Source organism: Ascaphus truei, unplaced genomic scaffold, assembly GCF_040206685.1.
Source record: "Ascaphus truei isolate aAscTru1 unplaced genomic scaffold, aAscTru1.hap1 HAP1_SCAFFOLD_1610, whole genome shotgun sequence".
NCBI classification, from domain to species: domain Eukaryota; kingdom Metazoa; phylum Chordata; class Amphibia; order Anura; family Ascaphidae; genus Ascaphus; species Ascaphus truei.
In genome coordinates this window covers 38,110-51,534 of record NW_027454501.1, presented here as the reverse complement: position 1 = coordinate 51,534, position 13,425 = coordinate 38,110, and the positions used below count along the sequence as shown (strand labels likewise).

The following is a 13,425-nucleotide window of genomic DNA, read 5'->3' as shown; positions in this document are numbered from 1 at the left end:
GAAAAGTCAGTATATTTATGGTTTGCTTTATAAAAGTTACTATAATACAATGGTACAGAGTATTGAATTCACAAAAAATATGAACAAATATATACAGGCAAGACACACCCACAACAAAAACACTTTCTTCAAAACAAGAAACATATTGAAGGCAGTTTCTATATGCACAAAAAAAACATTCCCTAAATTTATGAGTCTTTTAAAAAAGAATAATTATATAGAAACCCCCACATCTCTCAAGCAGAGATTTCAAACAAAAGCTAATGGAGCTAATGAAAAAATAAGTCTCTTTTATTGCAAACTTGTCACTTGGCGTCTGGTTGAAGATTTTAACTTTTGCGAATTAAAAACAGCCTCATAACACCCATGAAACTTCAGGCTGCGGGCCCATTTTTCATGTGATTTTCCCCCCTCTCTAAACCACCCTTTTATTTGACGTATCGCTTATATAGTGTTTTAAACAAATCCTACAAGTGGCAACGAACAAAAATATACAGAATGGAAATCCAGTTGTGGTTTGCCAAGCTTATTCACTGCCAGAGATCCGCAACGCATGGCAACAGGTTTCAGGTGCCTCTGGCAGTGAAAAGGTTAACCCTCCACTGCCAACAAGGCCAATGTCTCTGCAGGTCTCACCTGCAGGAGAGGTGGCGGAATCCCCTCTCCCGGCCAGTGAGGTTCCCCGCTGGCCGAGAAAGGGGGACGAATACGTTTTGGGGTGTCTACATTGAAGAGGTCTCATTTTCTTCACTTGTAATAAATACATTTTGCACAGACTGGGTGGGGTGGGGGGTGGGGGAGAAAGGTCTCCATGTGCCCATCCTCCCTTCAATTTCTTAATGCTTCTAATTTCATCTAGTTTGAAAAACAGAAAAATTGATTTTTATACAGAATTTACATGGTATAAAGCTTGACACAAGCTAAAATCTGCTCCTCGCTCCCTCCGATAAGCAATGCCTTCTCACGCTGACCCCTATTTCATATCGTACAAAGCGTTTTTTTGTTTTTTTTTAGCAGGGAAGTATTAAACCCCCATTCATTGGAATGAGGGTTTAAGCTTCCCTAGCAAGGAGAGGACTTCGTGGCATACTGAATAGGAACCTTTGCGTCTGAGCTGTAACTTAAAAAAAAAAAAAAAAAAAGTTCCAAATTACAATATTCACTTTAATAAATTATTTACACGCTTTTCAAATACAAAGAAAATCTGGAAAAAAAAAATTATTCAAACTTGTTTCTACAAGAAACAAATGTTTAAAGGTTTATGTGAGCTTTTGTACAGAAGATGCAGTTTCTAGTTACTTTGAACACACGCACACACACGCACACACACGCACACTTTCTTTTTTTTACACAAATGCACTGTAACAATCCCTGAAAAATGTCACAACAAATGTCAAACTGAAATTTGCCGATTGAAATTTTTTCCTTTAAAATCCTTCTAGAAATGAATGGCTGTGAGAAGGGCATTTTCTTTTATACTGCCACCCGCCAGCTGACCTAAGGTGGACATTTAAAATGTTTCTACGGGTGAAAAAACCCCCCAACAAAAACTCATCCTTGAAATGTTTGATGCTAACCATGTCACACACAGGGATAAGGCTTAGTGCATCTAAAACACAGGCCAATTTCTAGTGCAGGTGTGGCCAACTGCAGCCCGCAAGGGCCACCAACAGGTCAGGTTTTCAGGATATCCCCGCTTCAGCACAGGTGGCTCAATCAGTGGCTCAGTCAAAGACTGGGCCACTGATTGAGCCATCTGTGTTCAAGCATGGACTGATTGAGCCAGCTGTGCTGAAGCAGGGATATCCTTAAAACCTGACTTGTTGGTGACCCTTGAGGGCTGGAGTTAGCCGCTCCTGTTCTAGTGCATTCAAAAAAAAAAAAAAAAAAAAGCTAGCTTATTTACACTTTAGAAACACGTATGTTTTGAATTTACAATTCAATATGGTACATTTTTGGGGAGTTCACATTTAACCTTCGGTGCTGAAGGGTTGAGAGAAAAAAAAGAAAGGAAGGATTTTTAGGTGACCCCACCTAGTAGTTAAAAAAAAAAAAGACGCTTGAATCAAACGGATATATAGAATATTTTCTCCCAATACATTTATATCGAACGTCATTTAAGGTGACGATATTAAGATGCAAATCATTGTTGCAGCAGAAGACCTACTTAAATAGTGCTCAGTATAAAGAAAGATGTCGCCTCCTGCTATATTAAGTGCAGGGGCCACCCAATATCTAACGAGTGCAGCTAGTACACGTGTTAGTTCTGTATCTCGTTAGTTCTGTATCTCATCAACATTCAGCTGCTCCTCTATGGAGTGTTGGAAGAAGGACGCTCTGTGCGGCCAGACCAGCTGGTAATGCACCTCAGGGTAGCCTGGCTGCACAGGGTTCAAGATCTCACACAGAGGCATGGGACAGCGACGTGTATACAGGTCATACACACTACTTAACACATGCAGGTATAGGTCGTGGATGATTGCACGCATCACTTTGTAATGACCGGGGGGGATTTTCTCTCCCAGCTACAAGTAACTTTAACATGTACACCAATGGCATTCATACACGCCCTGGCTTAGAAATACTGACAGAATCACCGTGGTACTCAGAAAAGCGGATAGCGCGGGGGGGTTTTCATTCATCAGCTCAAACGACCCCTCTATTCAACATGCTGTGAAGCCCTCTTCTCCACGCTCTGGAAGATTGAAATCCCATTCATTTGAAAGGGCCTCACAGCTTCCTGAGCACAGTGGGAGACTCGGCATATTGAATGGGGGCCTAGCGAGAAGGTGACATTATTTAAGTTATTTTTAGTGTGTGTTTTCAAGGATGCTGCACTGTGCCGCGAGAAGAGTTCATGCAAAGGTAGAGCAGGGCAATTTATAATATGGCAAACGCACTGAAGTTTCAATCACTTCCGGAAATATTTGTACAATTGGTAGCAACCTTTTCGGAGCTGAAGAGGCCAGAATTGCACCAAATAATCCCTTTGGCCCATTCACTTACACCAGGGGGTAGCCACCTCCAGTCCTCAAGTGCCACCAGCTGGTCAAGTTTGCAGGATATCCCTGAAGCAGGGACTGATTGAGCCAACTGTGCTGAAGCAGGGATATCCTGAAAACCTGAGCAGTTTGTGGACCTTGAGGACTGGAGTTGACCCCCCCCCCCCCCTGGCAGACAACGGGTCAGCGGTCTTTGGAAGCATTGTAAAATGGAGGGTACATTAATCCCTTCAGTGCCATGGGCAATCTGCTACACATTGCAACAACTTTGGGACTGAAGGTGATCAAGCAAATTGTGCTACAGGTACTTTCAACTAGTATGTAACAAGCTCAACCGCGGTGCTGATTGTATGTTAAAATCGGAGCCCTGTAGCACGGATCGAGTGCTCGCCAATATTACACATCCATTTACAGGGTGTGAAGCCTCCTGCTGGCCAGTGAGAAAACGCGACATAATGCATTGCAATGGGGAACAGGACACATGAATGCAGAAGTCTTTTGTTTTGGAGCTGCTAAATTTGACATCCTCGATGTACAATTTGAGAGGAGCAGAGGAGATGATCAGTGGAACACGGACGTAATGTACGTAGAATAGCGGAGTTCTGCCGTTTCTACCAACTCTTTACCGGCTGCTGTCTAAAAAGGAGCAAGACCGGAGTGAGCCCTATTCTACAGGATGTCACACACAAAGTAGCATCAATGGAAGCAGCATTTAACCACTATATATATATATATACATATATATATACATATATATATATACATATATATATACATATATATATACACACACACACACACACATATATATATACGCACACATACATATATATATATATATATACGCGCACACACATACATACATATATATATATACACACACACACACACACACACACACACACACACACACACACACACACACACACACACACACACACACACACACACACACACACACACACACACACACACACACACACATATATATACATATACACACACACACACACACACACACACACACACACACACACAGTCCGGACTCCTATGCATATAATAGACCTCATACTTTGCGGGATTTGAGTCAAACTCTATATCCAAAAGAAATTAATTCTGTAACATTGTTTTTTTACTCTCATTAAGCACCACTTCCTATATGCAGATCATCTGCGGGGGAATATTAATCTTAGTACACAGAGTAGGTTACTTACAGAAACTAACAGGCAAAGAGTGGGCGATTAGAACTTTGTTGGCCGACTGATGCTTAAGACCAGTCAGGGCCCCTGCACTTCCTGATGGACACTGCCACGAAAGACCGAGATTGTCTACATCACGCTCCGGACTCCTTGTCCCCCAAAAATGAACAAGCTTCTACATGGGAGTAATACTGAACAGGAGAACGCACTTCCCACAACACAGATAAAAGCTTGTTCTGATGTCTAATTTAGCTGCTCAACAGGGCGCTTCCAATAAATTAGGCGTTTCCTATGGCACCTCTTTCTTATTAATCCGTTTCAGGCAGAAGTTTGTTGTACAAATAATGGTTGGTGGAAGATGATGTCTACAAAGAACCAGGAGAATTCCTGTCCTAATTCGCTGTGCTTTCTAACCATTGCAAAATGGATAAATCTGATGTAAGTGAAGTAACATATACCGAAAAAAACAACAAAAAAATAATCAATCAGCGCTGTGTCATTTCATATAGCGGCGACCTTTAAAGTTAATTTCTCCTGATGAAAAGGTGGCATTCAACATGGATTCAATTAGCCTTTGTCCTTGGAGGGGCTTGCAATGCATTATGAGCGTTTTTCTTCGCAGTAGAGGCCTTTTTAAAATATGGGGGTGGGGGGGGGAGAGGGGGCGTGGGGCAGTAACTGAAATTAGAACGGGGAAGACTCAGGCTACCACATAGTGACCGTGAAAGGAGGACCGCGTCACTGGTAACGGTCTCACACCGCATCCCCGAGCACCAAATCTCCAGCCTGGACAATCCATAAACTTTGCAGAAGGAAAATAAATGAAAACTTAGTAGGAGATGCGTCCCCTGCTAAGAAAAAAAACACAGAGTCCCTGGTAAAAGCCAGTGCAACATCCGCTCCCAAATGGATACCATGACGGCATTTCCTCTTCACATTTAGGGTGACCGTCTTGACAAGAAAGCTAGCAGCATTTATGGCGAAAGGGTGGTACCGTTTCCCCCCCATCAAGGAACGATGTGGGAATCAAACTGAAGGATAGTGTTTCTTTTACACACATATATATATATTCTGTGCCACTAAGTGGTAATCACCTTTCGTTTTGGGGTTGGAGAAGGAAGAGCACCTGGATCCTTAAAATCAGAAGCACGGTCCTAATGTACATGTGCGCGGTTTGCTCGCAAGCCCGAGAAAAGAAGTGCGAAACTGGTTTCCTTATTTTTTTTTTCTTCTGTTTTTTTTTTTTTTGGCAAAGTGCAGCTTACACCTGTATATCGCAGTCCAACATGGCTGAAAGGTGCAAGGATAAGAGGAGCCATTAATTCAGGGTCCCTCGGCAGTTCTCCGCTCCGCACAGACATGGGATCTTCACGTCCTCTATGGGGAACTTATAATCGTACGTGATCTCCTCGTTCACATTGATATACTGTTTGGAGTAGATGACTATCTTCTTCTGAGACTCCACAGTGATCACCTTTGCGTAGCAATTAGGCTGCAAAACAGACAACAGAGTGCAATTTAGTTCTGAGGTGCAATAGTCCTCTCACTAGAGGCTGCACGCAGAGGGCTGGCTGCGAAGAGCTGGTTGTGATGGCCAACTCCAGTCCTCAAGGGCCACCAACAGGGTTAGGTTTTAAGGCTGTCCCTGCTTCAGCACAGGTGGCTCAATCAGTGGCGCAGACCTGAGCTAAAGCAGGGATATCCCCAATAACTGTTGGCGGCTGTTGAGCACTGGAGCTGGCCACCCTGTTTTAATGGATCAACAAGAATCTTCCATGGATTATATTATAGTGCACAGAGTCAACAGGGGGCGCTCTTGTCCTTCATTCTTCCAGTATCACAACCTAAGAAAAACCTACGATTCTCCAAGAACCCATCAAAGGTCGGATTACTAGCAATTACAAATCACTGTAATATACATATATATTTGTAACCCTTTAAAAGTGCCAGAGGAGCTGTGCCTCTTCTCCAAAGCAACCAGGTGATCGCTCCGTCACTGAAGACGGACGGAGCAGCCCTCTTTCTGTAAAAGTGCGTTCTGCGCTCCTCCGTTTCCTTTACAAAAACGAGCAGTTAGATTAGGACGTAGCTACTATGTTACATGGCCCTTGAGGAGTTACTCTTTTTAGAAATGCAGACTGATCAGCGTTCCCCCCCCGCCCCCCCACAAATCTCAGAATGCTGGGTACATCAGGAATTTCATGGGGGCGCATGCTAAACAAATTCACAATGCCCAAATCATTCAAAATGATGTAAGAGTTGGCATAGACAGTATGAATATATTATATTTTAAACCCCAATTAGCCTCTTGGCGGATTAAATAGCGCATTTACTGGGGAAGGAAAGAATTCCGTTGTTGCTGCACAAGAGTACACCAGAACCAGTGTAAAATACATGCATTTGTAAATATATATTTAATATATATAAAATATACCTGTGGGTCTAATAGTTGTAACGACGAGAATGAATAATGATAATAAAATTAAAACTGAAGAAAGGCATGCGTGCTTTTGGGAACTGTGTGATTAAACTAATCTTCTACACGTCTTTGTTTATAGTATATAATGGGTTACTAGATGAATAAAAATCAATAGAAGTGAAGCCAGTATCCCATATATAATCTTCTATACGGTGCTAAACATTGTAGCTAAAATAGTGTGACTAAAGCTCCTCTGATACTGCTAATCACAAAGTAGCTTAGGCAAATTGTAATATTGATGTGTTCAGTATACACCCCAAACAGTAGTACCAGAATGGCCTCACCTAAATATATATAAGACCAATTGAGCCATATGAAGTGTACATTGCACTCAGTGTCGAGTCTGTTGTGTTGGCGGGGTTAGTGTAATGACACCCCCTCTCTACCTTCAGTGGACCCCACTAGTTATAGTCTTTGCACGAGCATTATGGTTGCAGCTAATGTGGTCATGTAGAACAGCAGCTGTGTTAAATCTTCCCCAATACTGGGATTGAACTTGCCCTGCTGCCCTGTGTTATACTTGGTAGCCGTTTTAGTTATAAAATTAAATAGCCCAACATGAATCTGACTGGGGAGACAACATATGCATTTCACTCAGCTGTGGCCATTATTTAAACAACCAAAGGTTGTATTCTATGAGACGAGCACATTAGAGAGCCCTCCTTTTGGCAGGGGCTGAAATTTGGATTGGAGTATCATTCGATAATCTGAAATACAGGAATTGACTCCACCCACCCATCCTGCACATTTTCCTATCCCCTATTAAACCTCTGGCCTCAATACATCTCTGGCTCGCTTTCAAATTAAGGATAGCCTTGTAACATTTTTGTATCCTGTATCTCTCCCCCCCCCAACCCTAAAACCTGATCTGTTGGGGGGTGTTGAGAACTGCGGCGTTACTGTATTTATCCTTGACCACCGAGTTGGAAGGCTGTTCCATGACCAGACCACCAGGAGGCAGCAGATTGGAAGTAAAATGTAGTACATTATACGCCCTATTCCTGATTTTTTGTGGATAAAGTGCTGGCCTCTGAAATGGGGGACCGATAATCTAAGCTCTGTGTGATCTTGAGCAGAGCGTAAATTCTTCTGGGAAGGCTTTCTGCCAGTAATAACCTGACATTTCCAATAAATGTAACCTGAATGGGAGGGCCTCTGGAGCACGACTTACATTGCAGCTGTGGTTAATGAACCGAGCAAAGTTCCCACATTTGGTGGCATCTATGATAGTGTCGTGGTCCACCCTAAACATGTAACTGCTCCCGATCCCCTCGTCCTCGTATCGCTTCTCCCGCATATCTGCGATGACCTGATGCAGAAGAAGAAACACGTGCAGTTTCACAATTCATTGGTTATTCTACAAAGCTGGTGGGCGCGGGGTCCCGATGTACAAGTGTGAACCTCCTCGTCAGGACCTCAACTCCCTCCTAAGTACTTATTTAAGGTGATGCGATAAAAATAACTTCCATAGTGTACGGTTTAAAATCAAAATAACCCACGAGTGCTTCTACAGGTCCCCAACCCGACTTCGTTCACCTCGTTGTCATGTCATACGATGATCAAGCTACCGTGAAGCATGCATTTTATTACATGAATCCCTAAAGCTTTTGCCTGCTGCATCAAAGCAGCAGTGCAAGGTGCTGTTTCCCACCCACTTCTTTAATATGCGCATCTATACAATCCACACAAAAAGAAATTAGCTAAGTTGCCAATTGATCACTTCTCCTGTCGGTGCAGCAGAAAAGGACCGAAGATGCAAAGTTCTGTGGGGAAGATCATGTGACCAGGCAGTCACTAGATACAATTGGTGCACTGCTAGAGAGGGCGGGGCTCAAAAAGGGGTGTGCTAGAGCCTGTTTCAGAAGCGGAAGGGGATGTGACTTTGTAAATGGTTGCTATAGAAGCCAAAAAAATGCTTGTTACATTATTACATTTAAAAAGTCAGAGTTGTAAAAAAAAAAAAAAAAAAAAAAAAAAGGGGAGCTATAAGTATTTTTTCTCATAGTCCAGAACTAATTTATTAATAAATAATCCACATGTAGGATATTGCTTGGTCTGCAGCTTTAAGTCACTTATACAGATAAAATGGATAGTGTATTAGTGTATCCACCAATAAACCCTTTTACTAGGTATAGGACTGTGTGCGAAAAGGTCGGTTGCTGCTTTTCTCTGAAACAGTCCGGTCACCGAGAGTGCAGAGTTTGAATGGTAAATGAACAGAAAAAGCGTTACCTGTCGGATGTTCTGACCCACATACTCGATAACCATCTCGTCTGCCGCGATCGGCTCCATGGCGAAAAGGCCCCAGTCGTGTATATGGCTCTTGCAGAAACGGATCTTTTTCTTGCGGAACTGAAAACAGTAACGGCAATTTGTGGCTCGCCTAGCACATCGGTTACCAACCCGACTCCCAAGATAAACCCCAACTTCCCACCTTTCTACAAGTACGTCAAAATAGATACATCTATGCCATACTACACCCATATATTCGGGAGTTCTCCCATTACATTTCCGGTGTCCGATTTCTTTAGGGCTATGTGTCAGGTTTATGTGAGACAAGTGTAGAGGCAACACGAATATTATAGAACCCAATTTTAAAGGATTGTGTGTAGCGCCAGTACATCGAACTCTGATCATGTGTATAAAAGGGAAATAATTTGTGGGTTTGTACCAATCTTGGTCAACAAGACGCCAAAACTAATGAAAGAGCATTCCTCTGAACACCAGTCTCATGAGCAAGTAGCTGTGACATCTGACATGTCAATATCATCATTTACATCATGACAATGTAATGTCAGTGACTAGGCAAGCTGAGAAACCAAGGGTTTATAAATATAGCAACAGGCTGTGCTCAATTGACCTGGTAAATCATAGTATTCAAGGTTAAATCGGTGGCCAGCCTCTGCAATAGTGATGTTGTTAACATGCAAACTCAGTATAATTCGGAGTGGCTACGGTGCTCTTACCTTTAACTGATTAAATTTGAGCAGGTCGCTGTCGCAGCTCCCCGTGAAGGAGGAAAGCAGCCGGCGCTGCTCTGACCTTCGCTCCGAGCCTGCTCGGGTGGAGGCGTGAGGCTGAGCCGGAATACTCATTCCCTAGACCACGAAAGAGCGGAACACACCAACATCAGTAACACGGACAAGAGCCACACATTGGTTATTAGGGATGGGAAAAGGTCTTAGCTTGCAAAAGGTCAGTCTCTCAAAACATTACGTAGACCTAAAACACATCTTTACACAGGTAAGGATTCCGTCATATGGGCGATATTATATGATCCAAGGAATCAAGTGCAACGCCAAAAAGTATTACTTATCACTATTCGATCGAGGTCTCACTAACAAACCTTTACAACCCAGAGCAAGTCCTTGTCTTCCTGCAATGTATGGACTAAGCGCTGGATTGTACTTCTGTTCTGAAGAACTTGCAATAATGTTAGGAGCTGGTGCCACGGCTGCATTATATCAGCCTCCTCTGTGCTAGATGTAGGGAATCCAGTTTTCACTATTTATTTTTTCTGTGTTTTCATTTTATTTAAAAAATTTTTTTTAGGGATAACGGGAAAATAAAATAGACACTTAAAATTCGGTGTTTACCTGTGCACCTTTATTCTTATAGTTGTCATACTCCCTTTGGGTTCTGCAGTCTCCTACATGCGGCTAGGTTGTTACAAGAGATCTAATTACATTGGAAATTATGCTTCATTTCCTGTTTTTATCGGTTTTAACTGGAAGTGCAAGGTGAGTCAGTGGCGATTTTACAGTGTTTTTCGGATAAAACCTAAAACGGGAATCCCTAGCTATAGGATTAGAATTTGGGTAATCTCCTTGGTGTGCCCGATGTACATGATTGGCCAATGGTGTGCCCCTTTGGTTACGAATATCACCCAGATGTTCGAGTATTCTCTGGCGTAACTGTCTCGTGGTCTTACCCACATACCTTTTTTTGACAAGCACAGATCACTAGATACACTACGCAGAATGGTTCTGCAATTTATAAATTGCTTCATTTTAAAATTCACGACTACCATTCCAGTTCATGAACGTTTTAGATGGTAGCGTATTGACAGGCTTTACAGCCCTGACATTTGAAGTTCCCTATTGCCCGGTTAGAAAGCCAGGTATTATGAGAAGGGCGGACAAAATGGCTATGTACCAGTCTGTCCTTTATATTAGTGGCCCTTCTGCTCACGAAGGTTGGTTTATTCCGAAGTACTTTGCTCAAGTCCTCATCCTCTAATAGGATGTGCCAGTGCCTACTTGGTATATTCGAAATCTGAGGCAACTGATTATTAAAGGTTCCCACGAATCTTACCAGATGTTCTTCAGGTTCTTTGGTCCTAACTGCAAGGAGATCAGTGCGATTGGTATATGTTGCCCCTTTTATAGGCTTTGTGAATAGACCTCTTGCTATAGCCCCTTTCTATGAACCTTTGCCTCATGGCACTGGCTTGCACTTCTAATTCCTCATCAGACGAGCAATTTCTCTTAGTTCTCAAGAATTGGCCTATCGGAATAGCAGCAATTTGATGGTTAGGAGGGTGGCTGCCTGCATGATAGTGGCCGTGTCTTTCCTATTCATAGTTGTTTCAATTCTGCCAGTATGGGCAATATAGTCAGATCTAGAAACGTGATAGAGACTCGACTGATCTCATAGGTTAAACGTAAAGATGTTATTGTTGAGTTCCGTGATAAATGTCTCAAACAATTGTTTTGTACCTGTCCAGAATATCAAGATATCGTCTATGTATCTAGACCCCATGATGATATGAGAGGTGTAATCTTGATGGGCCTCCTGGGAGAAATGTGGCCGTTGCGTGGAGATATGGGAGTTTGTTTTAAATATTTATATCAAGTTTCTTGAAAAATCTGATTAGTTGTTTTGGAGAAACATTTTGCCAATCCCCTCCCACTTGTACTATATGGACAAATTGTTTCCTTCGCTCCTCCACCCTATCCTCATCAGAGCCAATAGAAATAATGAAAAGGAAGAGTGTCTGTGGGGAGTGGGAGAGTGTGTCGGTGAGGGGCGAGAGTGTGTCTGTGGGGGGTGGAGGGAGAGTGTGTCACTGAGAGTGGTGTGGGGGGAGGGAGAGTGCGTCGTGGGAGTGGTGTGGGGAGAGTGTTGGTGGGGGGGGGGGGAGAGGGAGAGTGCGTCGTGGGAGTGGTGTCGGGAGAGTGTGCCTGTGGGAGAGTTGGAGGGAGAGTGTCACTGGGAGTGGGGTGGGGGGAGTGTGTCGGTGGGAGTGGGGAGGCGAGTTGAAGGGCGTGTTGGTGGGGGGGGGGAGGGTATGTCAGTGGGGGGGGGGGAGAAGGAGGGTGTGTCGGTGGGGGGAGAGTGTGCCAGTGGGGGGGGGGGGGGGAGGGGGAGGAGAGAGGGAGGGTGTGTCGTGGGGGGAGAGTGTGCCAGTGGGGGGGGGGGGGGGGGAGGAGAGAGGGAGGGTGTGTCGGTGGGAGTGTCGTAGCGGGGGGAGAGGGAGGGTATGTCGGTGTGAGTGAGATGGGGGGGAGAGGGTGTGGCGGGGGGTGGGGGGGAGAGGGAGGGTGGGTCAGTGGGGCAGGGTGGTGGGGATTTACAAACCAATTTAAAAAAATACTTAGAAGTGTAAACTAGCTTTAAAAAAAATAGAATAAATAAAATCACCCAGATTTAACCTTCCAGCAGACTGCGATCAGCAGACTTTGGTCCTAGAAGGAACTTCCCCTTTAGGGTTTCTCATGCCAACGCTTTGGTTACACGTATACAGAACTCCTACCTGCGTATCAATGGGAATCTCGTCGGCGAAAGCGCGGCTGTTGTTGAGGTATTTCATTTTATCCTTCTTATCTATTTTATAATACCCTTCGCTACGGGCACAGCCTGTGACATGTTCCCGTAACCCATCTTCCCGCTTCTTCATCTTCGGGGAATAAACACTGGTTGGTGGGAGAACGGTTAAGGGAAAAGCGACCGCAGAAAATTACGCTTATTCGTAAATAAATAGGATGTTGATATTTATCATGATAAATATATGTTCAATAGTGGATGAGGGTGGTGGTGGGGGTAATTATCAACTGCTCTGATGTGAATATTGCAATGAATGTCAAAACCAAATACCTTACTGAATTGCTTTTATTTTTAACATCTATTAAATGACGGGTTTTTAAATAAATTACCTTCTCAAATAAATAAAACCCTGTATTTCCGTCTGTCCCTGAAGATCAGTGATGGGGATGAGGTAGAGATTAATATATTGGGTGAGCATTAGCTGGTGACCCAATAAATATGACCTCCTTTTGCTAAACCGCAAAGTAAGGGGCTTTCACCGGACACTTCCTTGTACGAGGAAAGTGCACTTCAAACAGGTGCCCGATTTTTTCCCCAACTTCCTAGAGCCCTGTGATCACAAAAGCTCAATTACATCATCAATATAAAACATTTACATTGTGCTAGTGAAAAGCATTAGGTCCTGCATATAATTACAATTAGATTGTAAGCTCTTCGGGGCAGGGACTCCTTTTCCTAAATGTTACTTTTATGTCTGAAGCACGTCTCCCCTTTATGTGTTATTTGTCATTTATGATTTTGTCATGTGTTTACTGCTGAAAGAGCTACGTACATTAATGGCACTATATAAATAATGATATACATACACACACACACACACATACACGAGCACACAATACAATGTAATCAAATACATTCTGTGAGACAGAAATATATATTTAGAAAGCCACTGAAACAAATCTACAGAAGGCGCAGAGCA

The 13,425-nt window shown here is 43.3% G+C and overlaps 1 protein-coding gene across 2 annotated transcripts in view; it reads right to left on the bottom strand.

Moving 5' to 3' along the window:
- Window positions 1–13,425, bottom strand: part of LOC142476443 (histone-lysine N-methyltransferase SETD1B-like) — a 51,245-nt gene continuing 37,820 nt past the window's right edge. For both annotated transcript variants that reach the window (XM_075581816.1, XM_075581817.1), the window contains exons 12-16: window positions 12,436–12,603; window positions 9,647–9,778; window positions 8,913–9,032; window positions 7,852–7,989; window positions 1–5,693 (exon numbers count right to left, since the gene is read on the bottom strand). In XM_075581816.1, the coding sequence (XP_075437931.1) occupies window positions 5,520–5,693; window positions 7,852–7,989; window positions 8,913–9,032; window positions 9,647–9,778; window positions 12,436–12,603 (732 nt within the window). In that variant the 3' untranslated portion in view covers window positions 1–5,519. The remainder of the gene's footprint in view (window positions 5,694–7,851; window positions 7,990–8,912; window positions 9,033–9,646; window positions 9,779–12,435; window positions 12,604–13,425) is intronic.